The sequence below is a fragment of the Sinocyclocheilus anshuiensis genome, unplaced genomic scaffold, assembly GCF_001515605.1.
Source record: "Sinocyclocheilus anshuiensis isolate Anshui unplaced genomic scaffold, SAMN03320099.WGS_v1.1 scaffold1571, whole genome shotgun sequence".
NCBI classification, from domain to species: Eukaryota; Metazoa; Chordata; class Actinopteri; order Cypriniformes; family Cyprinidae; genus Sinocyclocheilus; species Sinocyclocheilus anshuiensis.
In genome coordinates, this window is record NW_015551107.1 from 468,991 (window position 1) to 491,504 (window position 22,514).

General features: G+C 35.6%; 2 protein-coding genes across 5 annotated transcripts in view; one reads left to right on the plus strand and one right to left on the minus strand.

Moving 5' to 3' along the window:
- Positions 1-16,921, minus strand: part of LOC107662922 (coiled-coil domain-containing protein 66-like) — a 17,750-nt gene extending 829 nt beyond the window's left edge. For 2 of the 4 annotated variants that reach the window (XM_016453058.1, XM_016453056.1), the window contains exons 1-17: positions 16,852-16,921; positions 16,310-16,368; positions 15,992-16,032; positions 15,532-15,818; positions 14,086-14,090; positions 13,482-13,599; positions 12,395-12,501; positions 11,779-11,879; positions 10,042-10,152; positions 9,828-9,959; positions 7,357-7,550; positions 4,824-4,908; positions 4,586-4,747; positions 2,647-2,809; positions 2,500-2,577; positions 1,124-1,527; positions 908-951 (exon numbers count right to left, since the gene is read on the minus strand). In XM_016453058.1, coding sequence (XP_016308544.1) covers positions 908-951; positions 1,124-1,527; positions 2,500-2,577; positions 2,647-2,809; positions 4,586-4,747; positions 4,824-4,908; positions 7,357-7,550; positions 9,828-9,959; positions 10,042-10,152; positions 11,779-11,879; positions 12,395-12,501; positions 13,482-13,599; positions 14,086-14,090; positions 15,532-15,818; positions 15,992-16,032; positions 16,310-16,368; positions 16,852-16,868 — 2,108 coding nt within the window. In that variant the 5' untranslated portion in view covers positions 16,869-16,921. Of the gene's footprint in view, positions 1-907; positions 952-1,123; positions 1,528-2,499; positions 2,578-2,646; positions 2,810-4,585; positions 4,748-4,823; positions 4,909-7,356; positions 7,551-9,827; positions 9,960-10,041; positions 10,153-11,778; positions 11,880-12,394; positions 12,502-13,481; positions 13,600-14,085; positions 14,091-15,529; positions 15,819-15,991; positions 16,033-16,309; positions 16,369-16,851 lie in introns of all 4 variants that reach the window. The other 2 variants (XM_016453059.1, XM_016453057.1) reach the window with 2 other exon arrangements.
- LOC107662933 (LIM and cysteine-rich domains protein 1-like) overlaps positions 1-22,514 on the plus strand; it is a 360,255-nt gene that overhangs the window by 221,910 nt on the left and 115,831 nt on the right. The gene's annotated exons all lie outside the window — the stretch shown is intronic.

The following is a 22,514-nucleotide window of genomic DNA, read 5'->3' on the forward strand; positions in this document are numbered from 1 at the left end:
ACTGTATATATATATATATATATATATATATTCAGTTTTTCATATTTATATGCACTTTATGTAAGTAATCTGTTAGATTAGATTTACATTTGCATCATACCATACATCTTACAACATGTTTTTTCCCCTCTTGAGTATGAGCTCCATATTACCACAATATCATACTATATTATCCATTAAAGCATGATGTATTATATATACATATAATGTATTATATATACATTATATATATGATACTGAACAAAAACACAGACCTGTAAACTTTATTTTATGTTTAAAAAGGTGTAAAAGGGTTTAATATACTGATTCATTAAGGGTTAAAAGGGTGAAATAAGCAATAATCACTCCCTTCCTATTAAAAAAAAAAATCAGTTGTTCATCAGTGATAATATTTGTAGTTTAAAGGCATCCATTCTTTGCCTACATATTGCCTTTGGCTTACTGTATGATTTACGACCTTAAATGTGACCCTGCCTGTGAAAACCCAGCTAAAGTCATTTTTTTGTGATTTACTGTTTTCTACATAAAATCATCCTTCATAAAGATGTAGAACATTCTGTGAAAATATAACCTTTATATCTTTAATATTGACCGAGTAAGGCCATGTCAAAGACTGAAATCATAGTGAAATTAATGGTTGAAATCAAACTTTGATGCTTATTATCTCATTAGATTTTGAGACTTTAGCCTGGATTTCACAGACAGGGTCACAAATAGTCACTGTAGTCCACAGTATAATGTTTAAGTAAAAAGAGATAAAAAAAAATAAGCTTCATGCATCTGGGTAAAAAAACTCACCTTTCAGCGCTGAAGGCTGGTGTTCCTTGGTGTTGATTTTTACCCTGAACAGAAGAGAGAAACTACATCAAAAAAAATAAGCTTCATGCATCTGGGTAAAAAAACTCACCTTTCAGCGCTGAAGGCTGGTGCTCCTTGGTGTTGATTTTTACCCTGAACAGAAGAGAGAAACTACATCAACACTCTGAAATGCATTTATCAACATTTACACAACAAGCATTAATAGGGATGGCAATTGTGAGGAATTTAACACTGGTTCTGTTCCAATCAGTCTTTTAGTACTCGACAAGTCACTGCTCTTAACTACTAAACGAAAGCGACATACTCTTTGCCCCAGTGCTGGAGGAGACGTCCTGAGTGTCTGTGCTTGAGGTCTGTGGTTATGAAGCGGCTGCGGTGTGCTTCTCTCCAGCAGCATCATCAGCTGCTGCTGCCTCTGTCTCCTGCTCTCCTGCCGGTGTCTCTGCAGGGCTTCGGGGTAGCGCTCCGACGCCGGGACGAAGGCTTTGCTGGGTCTCTGTGTGTTCCACTCGGGCCTCTTCTCCAGCCTGTGGATCCTGCCGCTCCGCGCGTAAGGCTCGTAAGCGTCCGCTTCTCTCAGATGCTGCTTGCTGTGGCTCTTTGCAGATGCTTTTACCTCGCATCGCTGGGATGTGTTGTTTGGAGGAGCTGGGCATGTGACTGCAGCTCTGGGAATAACGGTCTCATTCTCTGGCTGAGGGATGATCTCTGCAAAAATCACAGCCTGATATTGAGCCAGTGCTCATACTTTCGTTTAGCAACATTTTTTTTTAAATGTGTTCACCCGCAAATGAGGTTTCTGTCATTAGTTACTCACCATCCTCTCATTACAAATGCTGTTTGTACTTCATTTACTAAGCTCTTTTCCGTACAAGTGGAATCAAAATCAGATTGGTCATTTACAAAAATCTTCTCCTCCACCAAAGCTGAAATTTCACAACCATGTTCAGAATTAATTGACGTACGGATGCAGTTTTGACGTCATTGTCTCCCGAATGTCAGATTAAATGTGACCCAGGACCACAAAACCATTTAAGGGTAAATTTTTTTGAAAATGAGATTTACTGAATAAATATGCTTTCCATTGATGTATGGTTTGTTATGGTTTGATAGGACAATATTTGGCTGAGATACAACTATTTGAAAATCTGGAATCTGAGGGTGCAAAAAAATCTAAATATTGAGAAAATCATCTTTAAAGTTGTCCAAATGAAGTTCTTAGCAATGCATATTACTAATCAAAAATTAAGTTTTGATATATTTACTGTAGGAAATTTACTAAATATCTTCATGGAACATGATCTTTACTTAATATCCTAATGATTTTTGGCATAAAAGAAAAATGGATAATTTTGGCCCATGCAATGTATTGTTGGCTATTGCTACAAATATACCCCAGCGACTTATGACTGCTTTTGTGCTCCAGGGTCACAGATGTGAAAAATAGGTAAGATTTAAGAGCTTTGGCTGAGAACATTTCTCATAATTTCTCATTGAAGGCTTCTCAAGAACTTTTCTACTTTAATTTTTTCCCTCCTTTTTGGAACTTGAAAGCCATTGTCAATGATTGTCAATGAACATGATGTTGTTGCATAAAATCATTAATGCATTAAGAATCTTTCAGCAGACGAGGATGAGTAAATGATGACAGGATCTTGATTTCTGGGTGAAGTATCAAACCTGTCTGAACAGCGGTGTCTCTTCTTGGAGATGTTGTGGAAGTCGCTGAAGGACCAGGTAAGTCTTCACCACTGAGGGCTAAAAGACTACTTTATAATAATGCATACACAATCTAGTGAAAACAAAGGAAGTTTATTTCCCTCATACCTTGTGAGACGGCGTCTGCTTCCAGGCTGTGCAGTAGTTTGGACACATCGTGGCCTTTCTTGGCCAGGTCTCTGATTCTCTGGATGTGTTTGTCTTTACAGGCCTCCTCTTGGGCTCTCTGAATGCTCAGATGCAGCTCCTCTGTTTTACGAGACTGCACCTCCTGGAATAGAGTTCTCACCACTTTCATATTCAATATACTACTCAAAACGGACCCTACCGTTTTATTTACTCTTTTAAAATAAAAGCTTATACCATGCTGTCAACTTAAAAAATAAGTCCTTCCAAGCCATTTATTGTGTGTTTCCACAACTAACTAGACGATTTGCTGTGCAAAAAGAACATATGTCAGTGTTTTTACCACTCTAACATTGAAAAACATTTAAACGGAGTGGATGTGTTCATTTTATATTTTCAACCATTTTTCACGCAACTGTTTACAAAAAAATTATATACAGACTTTGTTTAGTACATGGTTTGACAGATTAATCCAATTGACTGAAGTCAAGTTTTGCAATTACAAATTTGGTAGAGTCAGTATTTGCGTTTTCTAGATGCCCATTACAGTGCCAATAACCAGAAGTGAAGCACAGATCGCTCTCTCTTACAGTTTTCTTCAACTGCTTACACACATTTTCAAAACTTTGAACACACAAATCCAAGAACTGCACACACGAAATGCAAAATGCCTCACATCTCTTGCAAAACAAAGCACTGCATTCAAAATATCACACACACATCTCAAAAGCAAACATTTGAAAACACCTTTGCCATAATATTAATTCCTGTTATATTTGTGTGTGTTACATAGAGAATTGTGTGTTGTGTTTTGCAAAAAGTGTTTTCGGAAATTGAAAACTGAGTCAAAGGCTGAGAATTAGTGTATGGTTTTGCAGATTTGGTGTGTGCTTCTGCTGTTTGAGTGTCAGCTTTCAGAAATTGTGTGACAAATACAGATTTTGTGTGTAAGCAGTTGAAAATAACTGTAATAAAGAGCATTTACTCTGCTTGTGCAGAGGCTGTTAGGATCCTTGCCTTTCAAAGACATCTCAGCCTGAACACAATCTGAACACAAATGTTTCTCAGAACCACAGTTTATTGTCTCTCAGGGTTTATCAGAACACTCTTTTCGGTGATGTCTAAGAAAACTTATTTCCATCATTGAATAACAATATAAAAACGTAATTTTGACTCACAATTGTGTGTTTTTTTCTTCTAGCAATTGAGAGTTTAGAATTCAGTGTTTACATCTCTCAATTCTGACTTTTTCTGAAAATTCTGCATGTGCATGCAGTAAGGTCAAGTGTCAAGAATGTCAGAATTGTGTGATGTAAACTCACAATTATGAGAACGTCTGAATGAACATAAATCTGAAATTGTGAGAAAATCTGAATTGTGAGATAAAAAAATAACAATGACCTTTTTTAATATTTTTATTCTGTGGCGGAAATAAGCTTCCATATGCACAAAGCAGGGACATTTTATATGTGCTACATGACCTTTAATTAAAATAAATTATATATATATATATACAGTGGGTACGGAAAGTATTCAGACCCCCTTACATTTTTCACTCTTTGTTATATTGCAGCCATTTGCTACAATCATTTAAGTTAATTTTTTTTCCTCATTAATGTACACACAGCACCCCATATTGACAGAAAAACACAGAATCGTTGACATTTTTGCAGATTTATTAAAAAAGAAAAACTGAAATATCACATGGTCCTAAGTATTCAGACCCTTTGCTCAGTATTTAGTAGAAGCACCCTTTTGATCTAATACAGCCATGAGTCTTTTTGGGAAAGATGCAACAAGTTTTTCACACACATATATATTATGTAAACAAAACCTTTTATTTTCGGATGTGATTAATCATTTGGCAGCACTAGTATAAGACAGATTTGTAATATTTTTGTGTAGTGCGTGTGTGTAGTACCTCTCTGTGTCTCTGTCGCTCGGTGTCCTTCATATACTGCTGCTGGAGTTGTTCTCGCTCTCTTTCAAGCCTCCTCTCCTCCTCTTGTTCCTGCGCCCGTCGTGTGGCCTCCTCTTTCTCTTTCTGGCGTCTGCGCTCCTCTACCTGAGCCTCAATGGCTCGCTGCACATCACACAGTGTCACAGAGCTCAGCAATGTTTCTATGAGTGTACGGCTTCAGTCGAGGGTTGAATCTCACCTGGTGCTCCAGCTGTTTGAGTTTTCTGCGTTCTCGCTCCTCGATCTGAGCAGGGTCCAGCAAGGCTGTCATTGTGCGAAGATGACTAAACAACGAATCACGGGCATTTTTATTTTCATAAATCCCTTGAACAAGCCAGACTAAGAATATTTAGAATTTATTTAGTTATTCCAAACAAAGTCTAATTTTAAAAAGTCTTTAGGCCAAGATTTTTATTTTGGTGCATTGTCATTATAAATTAACTTCCATTCTGTTTAGAATTATTGAAATTTAAACAATAAATTTACATTAAAAATCCCAGCTGTAGTTGCCAGAACTTTACTATATAAAAACAGTAGCAACAGTTTAGGTTTTACAGACTGAGTACAAAAAAAATTATCATTAACTGAAGTCGTGTTATTATACTAAATTACTAAAAATCTGTTTTTTTCTAGCGCTGTCAAAACGATTAATCGCATCCAAAATAAAAAAAAATTATTTACATAATATATCTGTGTGCACTGTGTATATTTATTATGCATATATCAGTAGTAGTAGTATATTTTTATTTAATGCCATCTTGGGCTATTTTCATGGTAAAAACAATTTAAAAAATACAAGTATAGCAAATACAATAAAAACCAGCAAACAAACAAACAAGTTATATTACACAAGATTTTTTACATTAACGTGATAAAAATTCTAAAACTTTTTCTGGCAAAATTATACTAAATAACTCTTTAAGTGAGCTCACTTCATAAAAGAGTTTTCTACATACATTATGTCTATATAAATACACACACATACAGTATATATTTTGAAAATATTTACATGTATATATATTCATATAATTTATATTATATAAAAATATATTTAATATATAAACGTAACATTTTTTTCTTAAATATATACATGCATGTGTTTGTATTTATATATGCATAATAAATATACACAGTACACACAGATATTTTGTACACAAAAACTTTTATTTTGGATGCGAGTAATCGTTTGACAGCACTAGTTTTTCCATCATTATATACTGACAAGACTTACTATTAACCAATTAACAGGTTTTTAGCATAGCATTTTCCGTCGGTTATGATAGTTCTTTTATGTTATGATTGATCTGTTCTGCCCCCTCAGGGTGTGTTGTGAGCTAACACACCTGGATCTCTGCTGGTTTCCCTGAGTGGTGTCGACGCTGGCTCTCCCCAGACTGTCCCCTCCTAACGCACTGGAGCCGTCCCATGCCGTGGACAGAGCTCCAGAGACTGAGCGGTGAGACAGACAGCTGCTGGTATCAGCTGAGGGCTGATGAAGAGAGTCAAAATGAACGGCCCAGCGCTCGATGTCCTCAGCCTGCGGAGGGTACAGGATTGAGAGAAACGAGTCTGTGTGACAAAGAGCACTGTCGAGATCGTACCGCTCCAAACCATCTGCTGACAGCGGGTGCAATGCGTGCAGAAAATTAAAGACCAATGCAGAGAAGCGAAACCGTATGAAGAGAGAGCGGTGCGTGAAGAGCTGTGGCCATTTATGAAGGTCTGCGTTTACCCAAACAGTTATATCATTCAGTTACACTTTATTTTAAGGTGTCCTTGTTACAGTGTAATTATACATTTGAGTAATGTATACACTGAGAAATATTAATAGCTACATGTATTTACTATATGGGGTTAGGATTAGGGTTTGGTTTAGGGTTACTTGCATGTAATTATGCATAATTTATTGTTATTATAATAGTAAGTAATTGATTCTGTTTTGTATATTTTAAGCTTTCATAATCTCACATCCTACATAAAAAAAAATGATGGTAAAAAAGTTTTCCTCTATTCTCCAATAAAATATATAAAATAAAATAACATTGTTATTTAACTCTTTCTCTATTCTATTCTATTCTATTCTAAAATAAAATAGTAGTAGTAGTAGTATAATTTTATTTAATGCCAAATCAGCATCTTAGGCTATTTTCATGGCAAAAACAAAGTATTCAATGGCAAAGTATAACAAATACAATAAAAAGCCAGCACACAAACAAAAACAAATTATATTACACAAGATTTTTTACATTAACATATGATAAAAAATTCTAAAACTCTTTTTCTGGCAAAATTATACTAAATAACTCTTTAAGTGAGCTCACTTCATAAAAGAGTTTTCTACATACATTATGTCTATATAAATACACACACATACAGTATATATTTTGAAAATATTTACATGTATATATATTCATATAATTTATATTATATAAAAATATATTTAATATATAAACGTAACATTTTTTTCTTAAATATATACATGCATGTGTTTGTATTTATATATGCATAATAAATATACACAGTACACACAGATATTTTGTACACAAAAACTTTTATTTTGGATGCGAGTAATCGTTTGACAGCACTAGTTTTTCCATCATTATATACTGACAAGACTTACTATTAACCAATTAACAGGTTTTTAGCATAGCATTTTCCGTCGGTTATGATAGTTCTTTTATGTTATGATTGATCTGTTCTGCCCCCTCAGGGTGTGTTGTGAGCTAACACACCTGGATCTCTGCTGGTTTCCCTGAGTGGTGTCGACGCTGGCTCTCCCCAGACTGTCCCCTCCTAACGCACTGGAGCCGTCCCATGCCGTGGACAGAGCTCCAGAGACTGAGCGGTGAGACAGACAGCTGCTGGTATCAGCTGAGGGCTGATGAAGAGAGTCAAAATGAACGGCCCAGCGCTCGATGTCCTCAGCCTGCGGAGGGTACAGGATTGAGAGAAACGAGTCTGTGTGACAAAGAGCACTGTCGAGATCGTACCGCTCCAAACCATCTGCTGACAGCGGGTGCAATGCGTGCAGAAAATTAAAGACCAATGCAGAGAAGCGAAACCGTATGAAGAGAGAGCGGTGCGTGAAGAGCTGTGGCCATTTATGAAGGTCTGCGTTTACCCAAACAGTTATATCATTCAGTTACACTTTATTTTAAGGTGTCCTTGTTACAGTGTAATTATACATTTGAGTAATGTATACACTGAGAAATATTAATAGCTACATGTATTTACTATATGGGGTTAGGATTAGGGTTTGGTTTAGGGTTACTTGCATGTAATTATGCATAATTTATTGTTATTATAATAGTAAGTACATGCAACATGTGTAACAAGGACACCTTAAAATAAAATGTTACCGTATAATTCATATATAATCATATAATTATATAAAGATCTAATCTAATAAATATCTGGTATTGCTGATTAGGCATTAGTTTGTAATAGAGATGGTAACGCTTTATTTTAAGGTGTCCTTGTTACAGTGTACATTCAAGTAAAGTGACGTGACATGTGGCCAAGTATGGTGACCCATACTAGGAATTAGTGCTCTGCATTTAACCCATCCTTAGTGCACACACACAGCAGTGAACACACACACACCGTGAACACACACCCGGAGCAGTGGGCAGCCATTTATGCTGCGGCGCCTGGGGAGCAGTTGAGGGTTCGGTGCCTTGCTCAAGGGCACCTCAGTCGTGGTATTGAAGGTGGGAGAGAGCGCTGTACATTCACTCCCCCCACCTACAATGCCTGCCGGTACGAGACTCGAACCCGCAACCTTTGGGTTACGAGTCCGACTCTCTAACCATTAGGCCACGACTTCCCCACAATGCAGAGTACAAAAGTACTGAGTAATATTAATTAACTACATGTATTTACTATATGGGGTTAGGATTAGGGTTTGGCTTAGGGTTACTTGCATGTAATTATGCATAATTTATTGTTATTATAATAGTAAGTACATGCAACATGTGTAACAAGGACACCTTAAAATAAAGTGTTACCAATCTATCCTATGATTTAATCATATATAATCATATAATTTATATAAAGAAATCATTTTAATCTAATAAATATCTGGTATTGCTTATTAGGCATTAGTTTGTAATAGAAATGGTAACGCTTTATTTTATGGTGTCCTTGTTACAGATGTTACATGTATTTACTATAGTAATAACAATAAATTATGCATACCTACACACAACTAAGCCTAAACCAAACCACATGTAACGTGTAACAAGGACACCTTAAAATAAAGTGTTACCAATCTATACTATGATTTAATCATATATAATCATATAATTTATATAAAGAAATCATTTTAATCTAATAAATATCTGGTATTGCTTATTAGGCATTAGTTTGTAATAGAAATGGTAACGCTTTATTTTATGGTGTCCTTGTTACAGATGTTACATGTATTTACTATAGTAATAACAATAAATTATGCATACCTACACACAACTAAGCCTAAACCAAACCCTTATCTTAACCCTAATCATATAATAGTTAATACATATTACTCAGTACATTATATAGATATTATAAATCTATTATTATAGATTTCAGACTATTTAAACCTAAAACAATCACAACAAATGCATTAAGCTACAACAAAATAAATGGTTTAGTTTTGTTTTTATACATTTGCAGTCAAAAGTTTACATAAACCTTTGCAGAATCTGCCAAATGTTACAATTTCTAATAAAATAAGAGGGGCCGTGTTTTTAGTACTGCCCTGATGAAGCTGTTTCACATAACGGATGCCAACACAAGACAAAACAGAAGCTGAATTCAATGCATACTGGAAAACACTACTTCTAGTTAGTTGTAGACCATTTTCATACCGTGCTGAAACACACTCTAGTTCAATAAATGGCTTGGAAGGACATGTTGTAAACATTTAGCAGTTTCTGTAGGGATGTAAACTTTTGACCACAACTGTAAACTGAACATTCAGGCAAATGTTACATAGGAACAAATTTTCCTTGAAATCGTTTCAGTTTAAGTGTACAGATTGCACAGTGATCTGCACAGTGACAAGCAAAATTACTTCCAATAACAAGTGTGCCCCTAAAAACACAAGTGGCCCCTGCATTATTATATATACTGTACATATACATACACAATAGATTGTTTGTTTTTGTTTTTTTGACACACTGGAGTTATACTTGACATGATCATGGTGAGAGGAGTTCACCTGGCTGCTGATCTCTTTGTCGTGTTGTCGGCGTAGTTTGTCCTCCTCTCTCTGCTTGTCCAGTTCCTGTAGCCAGCGTCTCTGCTGCTCCTGTCTCTGAGCACTGAACAAGTCCTCCACAGGAGCCACTTCCTGCACACATCAGACACCACAGATGCAGTTAAATCACTCGATCGACTGCAGAGCATTAGTTTGAGTAGGTGATGAACCTCACCCCCATGATGAAGGCAGAGCGGATGGCAGCAGGGAGCTCTCGCTGTGTTTGGGCTGGAGCTCTGCGGTTTGAGCTCTCCGCTCCAGCTGCCCTCCGTGAGCTCAGCCCGTCCTGCACCAGCACACACACACACACCAACAGCTCAAACACTCAACCTTACATGCTGTTTAACAGCATTATCATCATGTCACAGTGTCATGGTGTGATTATTCTTCTATTCTTCAATAAGGTGTGGTCACATGACCCTGGAGCACAAAAGCAGTCATAAGTAGCACAGGTATATTTGTAGCAATAGCCAACAATACATTGTATGGGTCAAAATTATCCATTTTTCTTTTATGCCAAAAATCATTAGGATATTAAGTAAAGATCTTTAAGTATCTATTTAGTTTATTTCTTAAAGAAGATATTTAGTAAATTCCTGCCGTAAATATGTCAAAACTTAATTTTTGATTAGTAATATGCATTGCTAAGAACTTAATTTAGACAACTTTAAAGGTGATTTTCTCAATATTTTGTTTTTTTTGTACCCTCAGATTCTAGAAATAGTTGTATCTCAGCCAAATATAGTCCTGTCCTAACAAACCATACATCAATGGAAAACTTATTTATTCAGCTTAAAGGTGATGCATACATCTCAATTTAAAAAAATTGACAAAACTAAAGTGAAAAAAAAAGTGAAGTGACATTTGGCCAAGTATGGTGACCCATACTCGGAATTAGTGCTCTGCATTTACCCATCCAAAGTGCACACACACAGCAGTGAACACACACAAACCGTGAACACACACCCGGAGCAGTGGGCAGCCATTTATGCTGCGGCGCCCGGGGAGCAGTTGGGGGTTCGGTGCCTTGCTCAAGGGCACCTCAGTCGTGGTATTGAAGGTGGGAGAGAGCGCTGTACATTCACTCCCCCCACCTACAATCCCTGCCGGTACGAGACTCGAACCCACAACCTTTGGGTTATGAGTCCGACTCTCTAACCATTAGGCCACGACTTCCCCCAAAACCAGTATACCCTTGGTTTTGTGGTCCAAGGTCACATTTATCGCTGTTAGATGAAAGTGAATTTGTTTCATAAATTATGAATTTTACATTAACAGTTATTTTCCTTTAATATTTGCTTTAAATATGTACATCCTTGTCAACTAAAATGTTATGTTTTGTAGATTAAAATTAGATTTCTCTGTTACATGGAAATTTTTATGTACATGTGTATTGTTAAAATACAATAAAAAGACATTTGAAATCTGCTATTTCAGACAGAGTAAATCTGACTCATGAGTCAAAATTTAAAGTCAAAAAACAAAACAAAATTAACACTGAACTGGCTTGAGAGTCTTGGTTAAATCTTTTGATTTTTATAATGCACTTACATTTCCAATTAAATGCACTTTTAGCCAGATTTGTTCTCAGTATTGACAGTGAAACAGTGCTGTATAATTGATATATTTATTTGTTGCACCCTCTTGTGGACAATTAATTTAAAAAGCTGGTTGATTAAAAAATTCAGTGTTTGCATTATTTCCCCGTTATATTTAACTGAAAAGTTAGATTTTTGTTTCTGCAGCCAGGCACAGTAGAATATTTATCGTCTGTGAAAGCTGTGACAGATTGAACACATACAGAGAGATGATTTTCAATGTGTTGCAGCTTATAATGTGTCAAACATTGACCATGACACAGCAGCACACAGCAATAGCAATATGATTTATGAAAAGCATCATATCTACTCACTGTGTCAGGCAGGTCTTTCAGCCTGGCTTCACATGATTCACTGTGAGCTTTCATATCTTTGAGACTGGCTCTCTGCTGCCTCTTCAGAGCCATCTGCTCATCTGTAAAACAGCAAACCGATTATTTCACCATAGCTAATTCAACACACAGTTCGTAACTACTTCAGGAAACTATTTCGGTGAATTGCTCACTAATTCATACGAATTTGTATCTCATTCATAAGTTTTCATATGATCTGCTTAGACCCACTGACGGTTAGGTTTAAGGGTGGACCTTTTAAAAAAAGTCATGTGTTTCTGTATGAATTACTTTGAACGTTTGAAGAAAGTTGATAACCAAACAGTTTCTGGTCCCCATTGACTTCCATAAGCTACAAGCAACTGTTACCAACATTCTTCAAAATATCTTCTTTTGTGAAACGCATAGTTTTGAAACAACACGATAGTGAGTAAATGACAGAATTTTCATTTTTGGATGAACTATACCTTGAATGTCAATTCAATGTAATGAATATGTCCATCACATTCTCAGAGTTTCTATGCCACCCTCATTAATAATTAAAAACTTGCTACGTAGTTATCACAAAGGCTTGTCTGATTGCACAACACAGCAGTACCCAGCTCTCTCCTCCACTGAGCTCTTCTGGCTTCCAGTTTGTCTCGATCTCTTTCCCGTTCTCCAAATGTGCTGAACAAGCCTGACTGCTGCTCATCTGACAGAGGCCTGATTCAAAACCAAAGAGAGAGAGACACAAGCATACATGACACTTCATCATGGTTATTAAGAACGACCCAGCTAACAGATAACATTCTGGCAAGGTTCTTTCACATTTATTAACAAAAATTATTTCAGAAATGTTAACAGAATGTTCGTTCAAAGTTATCTGGTCTTTAAAAAATGTGCTCAAAATGTCAGCACAAAAATATTATTTATATATTGTTCATCATTTTTCTGAAACTTTTTAGTTGGACATTCATCTAATTATTTTTAAATATTAATGCTTACTAGTTTCAGATGGATAGAGAGCATTCAAAAGTAACTTTCCCACAATGTCTTCAAAATGATCAAATGGAATGTTCACAAAACCAAGAACAAGAATCAATTTTTAAAAAATGTTTAAAAAGCAATGCTTTGAACATTCAAACAACATTCAGGAATAACGTTTTCATAACTTCATGGGAACGTTAGCGAAATGTTCTCAGTACATATTCTTGTTAGCTGGGTATTTATCACGTAACTCACTTGGTGAATCTCACAAAACATCAAAAGCATGCCATATTTCATGTCACTGCTCATATTTAAAATAAATAAATAAACAAAAAATAAAAATAGGCATTTGATAAAAGTTCATTCATCCAAAATATGCAAAAAATGCTGCTAGGGTATAAAGCCCATTAATCAGTGATCTCTGGATGTGGGACTTCTAAGTTCATCAAAAAACGAATCCCTCCAAGGCACTCGAAATGATAGTGAAAAAATGAAAAAGCCTTTATTCACATGGCTTTAGGGCACCCTGATCAAGGCTTGTTAGCTTGTGTGTTGTGTATATAATTATACTATAATTTCGAGTGCCTTGGAGTGATTCGTTATTTGATAAGGTTCCTTTCATTGTAGCATTGTTATCATGACAACTAAGCTCACGTTATAAGATTCGCCTCTTGTGATACACTGCATCCGATCTTAAATCAAGTCAGTTTTCTTACTGTCTGTCTGTCTTTACTTGTGACGCTCTGTGTCTGTAATTATGGTCGTCCAGGATCGACTCTTCAGCTGTTCCTGTAGTTCCGGGACACTTTTCCTCTGAGCTGGCCACAGGTTCTGCTAACAAGAAAAAAGCTTGTCCTTCAGAATGCCATGGATGGAGTTATTTAACCCTAAAAGGGGCAACGTTTCCTGGGGGATACAAACATTTGAGAAGCTGTGGAGAGAAGCAGTGAAAAGTTTTTGTGGCTTGTGTTTTAGAAAATCAAATATTTTTGTAATGTTTACAAAACAGATATCGTTGGAAAGGTCTGACAGTGAAGTTCCCATATTTGGTGAATGTTTTGTAATAGAAGCGATATTGTGACAGAAAACTGCATCAAAAAATTCAATAAAGTTTGGGTGTAACCCAGTGGTTATTTTTGGTATAGTGCCCAAACAAAATCTCACAGGAACCACAATTTTTGTGATATCAACTTCAAATTTGGAACATAAATCGGTTAGACATATGGCTTTTATTTTATAGCAATTTTAGAGTGCAACATATTTTATAAAATATTTATTTTATATAAAATATAAACAATTAGTATACTACATTATCTTTACTGTGAACTTAAACTTTTATAACTTTTTTATACTTTCTTATTTTGAAATGCTTTCACTTCTGTTTCCGTTTCCAGTGAATTTATACCCCAAAGGGGCGATGTTTCCTGGGGGATACAAACATTAAAATAAGAGTCAAGTTTTGAATAAAAATCATGAAATTGTATTATTTGAGTCCCAATAAGATGGAAAATAGCAATAAATTAATTTTCTGATGTCTCTTTATGGGTTTGCTCTTTTTTTTAATATATATATATATATTGATCATGAAACACCAGAGGGCTGTTTCATAAAAGACGCTAAGAAAAGCAGGGATTAAAGTCCAACACCTGACTTGTAATAACCTAACAAATCAATCGGGACTAAGGCGGTTTCATAAACGACAAATTAAGTTCATGCAATCTCACTAATTCGATCCAGGTTCAGTGAGTCAGGATAATTTGATGTGCACGCTTATTCTTAAGCAGCTCTTAATATCGATCATGGATCAATCGATAAACCATGGTAAACAGCGAATATATTTGTGCTATTTAATGCATTTGAGATGTTGTGTTTTCCTCAGTGCATAACAGACATGTCACAGGTATATTTATTCTTCATCGCTAAATGTTAAAAAGTCATGCAAATATATCCATTTTGCTGTCAGGAGTGGGCGAGTCTTACGCAAGCGAACGAGCACTGCTGCGCGCTAAACATAATAATTCTGAGTAAAATATACATTTTGCTAAAATATTTGTTGTTGGACATTAAATGTGACACATGTAGAATTTTAATCCTACATATAAGTGTATTTTTATGACAGCAGTAACTGTAAATCAAATGTAAGCTGGCTAATACAGCCCTAGCTCAAATTAGTTAAATGTGTGTTCCTCTTATCAGTTAAAATGTAGTCTGTTTTCATTTTTAATTCTGTGATTTTAACTTTTAATTTAGTGTTTTTAAAGAGCATTTTTATATTGTAATGTTCTACTATAACCATAGCTGTCATAAAACCCGAGAGAAAGGCTGCATGGCTAGAAACTGCTGATCAACTGAATGCGCAAGTAGCAGCTATGTTATAATGTTTTCATGCATCTTAAAAAAAGGTCATTAAATTTGGGGCACAATACATTAAATACAGTCGGTTGTAGCCTAGGCCTATATTTTTATTTATTTGATTTATTTAAGTTGCATTTTCTGTATACTTCTATTTTTGGACTGATAATAAAGTGTATGTGAGAAAGTCAGTGGTAATATCAATGCGTTCCTATTGGTCAGTGTTAGAGGAGCTCAGCTTAGCCTGCTCTGGACCAGGCTAGTTTCCCAGCATAAGTTGCCACAGTGACTGAGCAATGGTAAATTTGCTTTCTGAAACCAAATTAAGTGACAATAAGTCAGACTAATCGAAATAAACCAGGCTAGTTTAATGAAGCAGCCCCCAGGTCCTATACTCACTGCAGAAGCTCACCTGTGTGAGTGTGTGTGTTTGCAGCGGATGAGCTGCTGATGGTGCTCAGTATCTGCTGGAACTGCTCCTGTGTCAGACACACCACGCTCTCCTTCTGCTGCGTGACTGTGCTGTCCGACTGCACTCTCACAGCCTCGCTGGACCTGCTCTTGGGTCCACCTGTGCTGTTCTGCCCAACACAACTGACAGCTGGTGTGTTTTTGCTTCTTTTTTCCTTTTTGGCTTTGTCTGCTTGAGCAGGACATTGTTTGGAGTTGGTGATTTTGTGTGTTTTATTCCTTGGAGGAATCTGAGCACAAAGAATACAGACCACACACAAGCAACACACAGTTCAAAACAACACACATGTTTGATAACTTCTAGAATTTGCGCGTTACATTGAACACATTTACACAGACTGAGCTCATTGACTTATCTTTTTTTTTTTTTAAACACAAAAAGGTTGCACAGATGTTTACTTACCTGACAAGAGCCCTTCTTATTAGAAGACTTTGATTCAGCACCTGTATAAGACGAGATACACTCTTAGTCGTATGTCTATGTCATGTCATGTGTGACCCTGGAGCACAAAAGCAGTCATAAGTAGCACAGGTATATTTGTAGCAATAGCCAACAATACATTGCATGGGTCAAAATTATAGATTTTTCTTTTATGCCAAAAATCATTAGGATATTAAGTAAAGATCATGTTCCATGAAGATAATTTGAACATTTCCTTCTGTAAATATATCAAAACTTAATTTTTGATTAATAATATGCATTGCAAGTTCACCTTCTTACCATATTTAGCCAACACAAGCCTGGGCTTGCCATTCTCCAGCTCAAACAACAGGCCATCACTGCAAAACAAATCAACACACCTGAGAAGAGTAATGTTACACTAACACTCTGTACACTGTTAAAACCATGCCATTTTTAATGATTAATATGATCAATGAAATCATTAATTGCTACGGGTTTAATAACAAAGTGCCAATGTACACTATATACTTTTTTGCATTATTGACACACTATTAACTTCCTATTTAATACTGTAAAGCTGCTTTGACACAATCTGTATTGTTAAAAGCGCTATATAAATAAAGGTGACTTGACTTGACTATATACCACACTGTATCTTACTGCAAAGGCCAGTCTAAAATAAACAGCTCAGAGTGAATGTTTCAGATGAATCTACAGTACACGCATAACAAAACACTGCATCGTTTAATCATCCGCATTTACGAACCACTAAAGCAGCGTAAAACGCGCTGACAGTTCAATGTGACAAAAGAGCAGCATACTGGATTAAAAACGCAGTGAAGTCAGGTAATATCACTCACCCCAGATTCTTCATCATTTTAAGCCCGCAGTGTTTTGACGCCTGTGCGTTCTGTTGCTGCTCGCGACCAGTAAGCGCTCCTCTGATTGGCTGAGAGGCGGAGTCTCTTCATCTACGGTCCAGCAGCAAACAGCGGGAAGCGCTTTAGCGCCTCTTCCGGTGGAGTGCGGAACGCGACTGGGTCTCATTTAGAAGGCTACACCCTCCGGAGGTCGAATCCTCTGGAGGTCGCATCCTCTGTAGGATGCATATACGAAGTGTACCCAACCTAGTATTAAACGAGACGGCCTTCGTAGGACAGGCGGAAAAGGAAACCGGAAGTATCACGTTGCTATGCCAACACATTTAGAGCATCGTTGCGCTCTCACACTACTTAAATGAAGGAAAATTATTTCTAAATTTGGAAAGTAATTTGGAAAAAAAAAATGCTTTTACTTGTTTTACTTTGTTCAATGTTTGAGGAGCTGCAGCGTACGTACAGCAGGCATCTATTAGAGAAAAAAAGGAGGAGGATATTAAAAACAACGTTTATCCGTTTTTACCGAGGCAAATTAAGGTAAGTTGTAAACACCACGTCTGCGCTTGTGTGTACGTTACATCTGCTGGCGCCGGCATTTTTCAAATTAACAACGGTTGTTCACGGCGACGCAAAGAATTGTGGGTTAGCTGTGGCAGCGAAGGATACACCTCATGCATCCTCCGAATTCCTGTGAAAGAAGGTCGCATTCTATACAGTATAATATACATGTATACACTCAAATAGTTGAAAGAGGAGGATGAATATGCATTTTATTGTAAAATTGCTTTGGATAAAAGCGTCTGCTAAATGCATAAATGTAATTTAATTTAATAATTTAATTTTAATTTAATTTAATTTAATTTAAAATGTTTCTTTATTTTTTTATTTAATTAAATTAGGGATTTTTTTTCTGAATGCATGTTTGCATTTGCGTTAGTTTTTGTTCGTACGCAGCTAAGATGCCGATGTTTTGGTATGTGTACTGAAAACAAAGGTGTAGAATTTACTTTAAAACAATTTAGAAATTTACCTCGAATTTACTTTGAAACAATTTAAACTATTTAAAAACACTATTAATTATTAGATTATTATTCTAATAGATTACTAATTATTAATAGATGAATTATTATTACTAATAGAAATTATTAGTAAATACAAATAATTACAAAGAAACAGAAAGTAATATATTGAATGATTTTTTTTAGATTTTGAAGAAGATAGACTGAAAGTGTTTTTTTTTCTTTTTCTTTTTTTGGTTGTAAAACACAATAATTTTTACAGTGTACAATTTTATAAAGCATATAAAAATGAGACAGATGCCAATAAGAATAATATCAAAACTGAAGTTTTAATACGTCCGACTAAAAATAACCTGAGAAAGAATTCTGCTAAAATATAATATGAGTATGAGCAAAAATACCCCAATTAATGCCCACAGAACAGATTTAGAACTAGATCATTAAAGTTCAAGAAAATCAAAAAAACATGTTACAGTATGTAATGGAGACGGTATATTTTGATCTGCGTGCTGACCTCATGAACTCAAATGTGTCACGCTGACCACCAGAAGAAAAGCTCAGCTACACCAAGACACATGATTAAAGCACAAAAAGAAGAACACTGTGCATATTAGGACCGTAATTAGAGTAATATATACCCTTAAGTAAGTAATATAATGAAGGTACATTTTCAGAGTGTATTTTTGTACTAGAGAAACAATGCATTGTTTTACTTCTACATATATCTGATTGCTAGTAATTTATTCCTATATGTTTATTCTCCTATATATACTGTATGTATGCTGTCTGTAAATGTGTGTGTATTTCTCTGAGGCTCTGTCAGTGTCAGTAGAGGGCAGTGTGTGATGCTCAGACTGTTATACTATCACAATATCTCTCAGGCGCCTGCAGGCAGTGTGTGTTTTAGCTAGAAAAAGGCTTTAAACGCGGATTAACGCACTAGCTAGTCATTAGTTAGTGTTTATAAAACGAGATCGCACCTTTATTTGAACAGCTTTGTTATATAACAGAAAGAAAATGATAGAAGAAATACAGGCCAGGTTAGATGAGAAAGAGTCATTCAGATATCATATAAATTCTCTGTTAGTGACAGATAAAGCAGGGTTTGATAACGTCTAAAGACTAAAATAAAGAAGCAAATCGATATTTTTATGATATTAGTTGCTAGATTAAAAGCTTTATTTTCTCAGGATTAGCCCTGCACGGACGATATTTGTTTGACTGCGATTTATTTAGCATTTAAATTGATCAACTAAATAATCCAGAAGATGTGTTCTCAGCTCCTTATGTTTAATATATATATATATATATTATTTTTTTTAATCTGGTGATATTTTATATATAAAGCAGGTTTGTGAGATCTGTTTGTGTGGGTTAGTTAGCATCAGCCTTAGCATCCACATACTAGACGTGTAAAAGAGATTTAGCCGATAAAAGAGTAAAATAGTAATTGAAATCTTAACATTATTATCAGGCATTTATTTACTGTTTTGAAGTACAGAGGGTCTGTGACAGTTCCGTTAAATCATATTAAATCTGTTCTGCTGATCACATCTGAAGACATTAGCCGGCGAGCTAACACGAAGGACATCAGGAGGATTTTACACCAAAACACTGACTTATTTATTTACTCATTTATTAATAACGAAATATATCAAATCGTCGTGAAAGAAGGTAGAAGGCTTTCCTTGAGGAGGAATTAACATCAGGTATGTACATAATGACCTAATTTCCTATAATGTCTGTTTTTAAAGGTTTAATAATTACTGTTTTTGATTTTTGAGTGGATAAATGAGTTATTTTGTGATGTAATGACTGATTAGCACATGTATGATGATGTTATTACATGATGCATTTTGTTAAAGGAAGGTCACGTGTATAATAACGTGCTGGTTTTGAGTTTATTTTTGGACATATTGTTATTCCCTGTGATTATATACCATCCTTATGTCCGTAATAGATGATTTCGTTGATGATGGGCACATGAGCACTGGACCATTACATAAGTCTCACATTGGAGTAGAAACGTGACTTCATGGTTTGCGTGTAAAGTTGCGTAGCTATATGTTTATATGTGCGTCAGTGTTGTGTTTTCAAGTTTATCTCAAATATTGTTACGTGCACATGAGCTGGGATTTGCTTCTTAGTTAATTGCCTTGATTAATGGAGCTATTTTGAGCACATTACCTTGGAGATGTTTGTTTTTATTTTTTTATAGTCTTTCAAAGGACATTTGTGTGAGACTGAATGTTTGATTGAGGATTTATTTTGCTTCAGACTGGGTTTACAGGTGAAGGATGCTGATGTTGTCTAAAGCTGAGAAGAAAGAAACCCGTGCATTGTTGTTTTAACTGAAACAATGTCCATCCTGGACAGTCACGTTTTATTAAAACATTATGTAATCGCGTCCCCTGATTAATTAGACACAAATGTACATGTTGCTAAGAGATAGCAGTGTTAATCTGAGCTAGGGATGTAAGGATACCACTAATCTAGTAGTTGGTACTGATACCACCAAAAGTACAGGATACTTGATACCTAAGCCGTTACCATGGTTTAAAATAAATAAATAAAAAAGAACAATAATACTTAAACATTACCTCCTTTATTTAAACCTTTTAACATTACAAAAACACGACATCAGTGTAACATGGCCTTCAAATAATAAATAAAATGAAAGCGTTTAGCATAGTGTTGTCTCTGTACCTACATTTCAGTAGTCGTTACCAATACCAGTACCAAATCCCACGGTTCGGTACGATAGAGAAAAATATTGTAATGCAATTAATAATTATAAGTAAATACATTAAACCAGTATGTAGCCTTCAAATATTGTTCAATTATGTAAACATTGTATGAAAAATCTCAAATGAAAGTAATAAAATAACACGTTACAGGTAACAAGACTCAAAAGTGTGCGAGTCCGAAATTTTCGTATGCGTTTTTAAAGTTTTTTTCCGTATTCGTCATCCTTTCCTATCAAATGCTTGCTACAGATGAGAAAACGCAGAAAATCGAACCCGATCCGAATTTTTTTATGACGGACGAAAGTTTCGGAGGCAGTGTGTAAACATGATTGACACAACGTGAGCTCGTATTTATTTTTTAGTGCGTGGAAATTTTGGATGAGAATTTCGGACTCAAGGCCATTGCACACCGAGTTTGAAATTTTCACACGTTGAAAAAATAGGCCTAAATACGAGCTCACGCTGTGTCAATCACGTTTACACACAGCCTCCGAAACTTTCGTCTGTCATAAAAAAAAAATGCGGATCGGGTTCGATTTACTGCGTTTTTCGCATCCATAGCTAGCATTTTGAGAAGTGTTTTGACAATTCAGAGCCACCGTACAAGTGAACGGCAAAATCCAGAATGGCGATTGTCAAGTTGATCCACTTCGTCTCGCAGCACAAAGCACTGTAAAGATCTTGCACACTGAGTTCACAGAAATTGGTGGTCTTCTTTTTAATATGTGGCTAGTATCGCTAGCAAAGCATCAAATTGAGACACCGACATCCTGAAGTAAACTTTGAATCGCCCGTGATAATCCCACTGCTCCTTAATTTATTAATTTAATTTATTTTTAATTATATTTAATTTAATTTATTAATTCATTTTAGGGCTGGGTTTTGACACAAATTTCACGATTCGATTCTCATTCACAAGCTTGCGATTCGATTCAATGTCGATTATTTTGGATACATATCAGGGACAGCACATGCCAAATATTCTCAAGGAAAAAAAATCTCTCGACTAATGCTGTAAAATATACATGAGTCAGTTGGTACTACATTATAATATTGAAGGTTAAAATTGACTGATTTGTGCTGTACAACTGCTTAAATTGCACTTAATTAAGTTTTTATAATAATTAAGTTACAACTAAGTGATTTTTTTTTTAAATATACACATTTAAATAGTGGCTGTCATAAAAACTTGGACTGATTTATTCAAACATAAATAAAACATTAAAGAACAGTAAAAAATGATAATGAATGTTATATGGTGCATATATTTAGCAAAATGCCCCTACAGTTTATTTTTCTGGCTGACTAACGAGTTTATGGTCACCGAATATGCTTTCTGAGGTAAATGTGGCATTACATGAATTGTTTACAAGCTGTTATATTGATGTCTTTGCGCGGCTGAAACACTGATTGAGCGATTACGTGAGACAGGGTACGGATTGTAAAGTTGTACTTAGGGATGCACCGAAATGAAAATTCTTGGCCGAAACCGAACAAAATTAAACACTGGGCCGAATACCGAATACGGTTTTTCGAGTTTTTTTCCCCATGTATTTTGCCAATTTTTTTTTCACCATTGCATAAATTAAAAAGCCAAAATGTCCTTTTTACTAGTGCTGGGCGGTATACCGGTTCATACCGAATACCGGTGTTTATTTTTGTTATGATATTAATTTTTTAAATACCGCAATACTATACCGCAATACTACATACGGTCTATGTCACTTAAACAATGTTCGGAACGCGACACTGTTTGAAAGGGGTTCCTTTTCACTGTTGCACTGTGGTGAGGGAACAGCTGCATGTGTTACTAAGCGTGAAAGTTCCGAAACTGAAGCTGTAGAACTAATAGAACGTGATGACACAGAAGAACTCATCC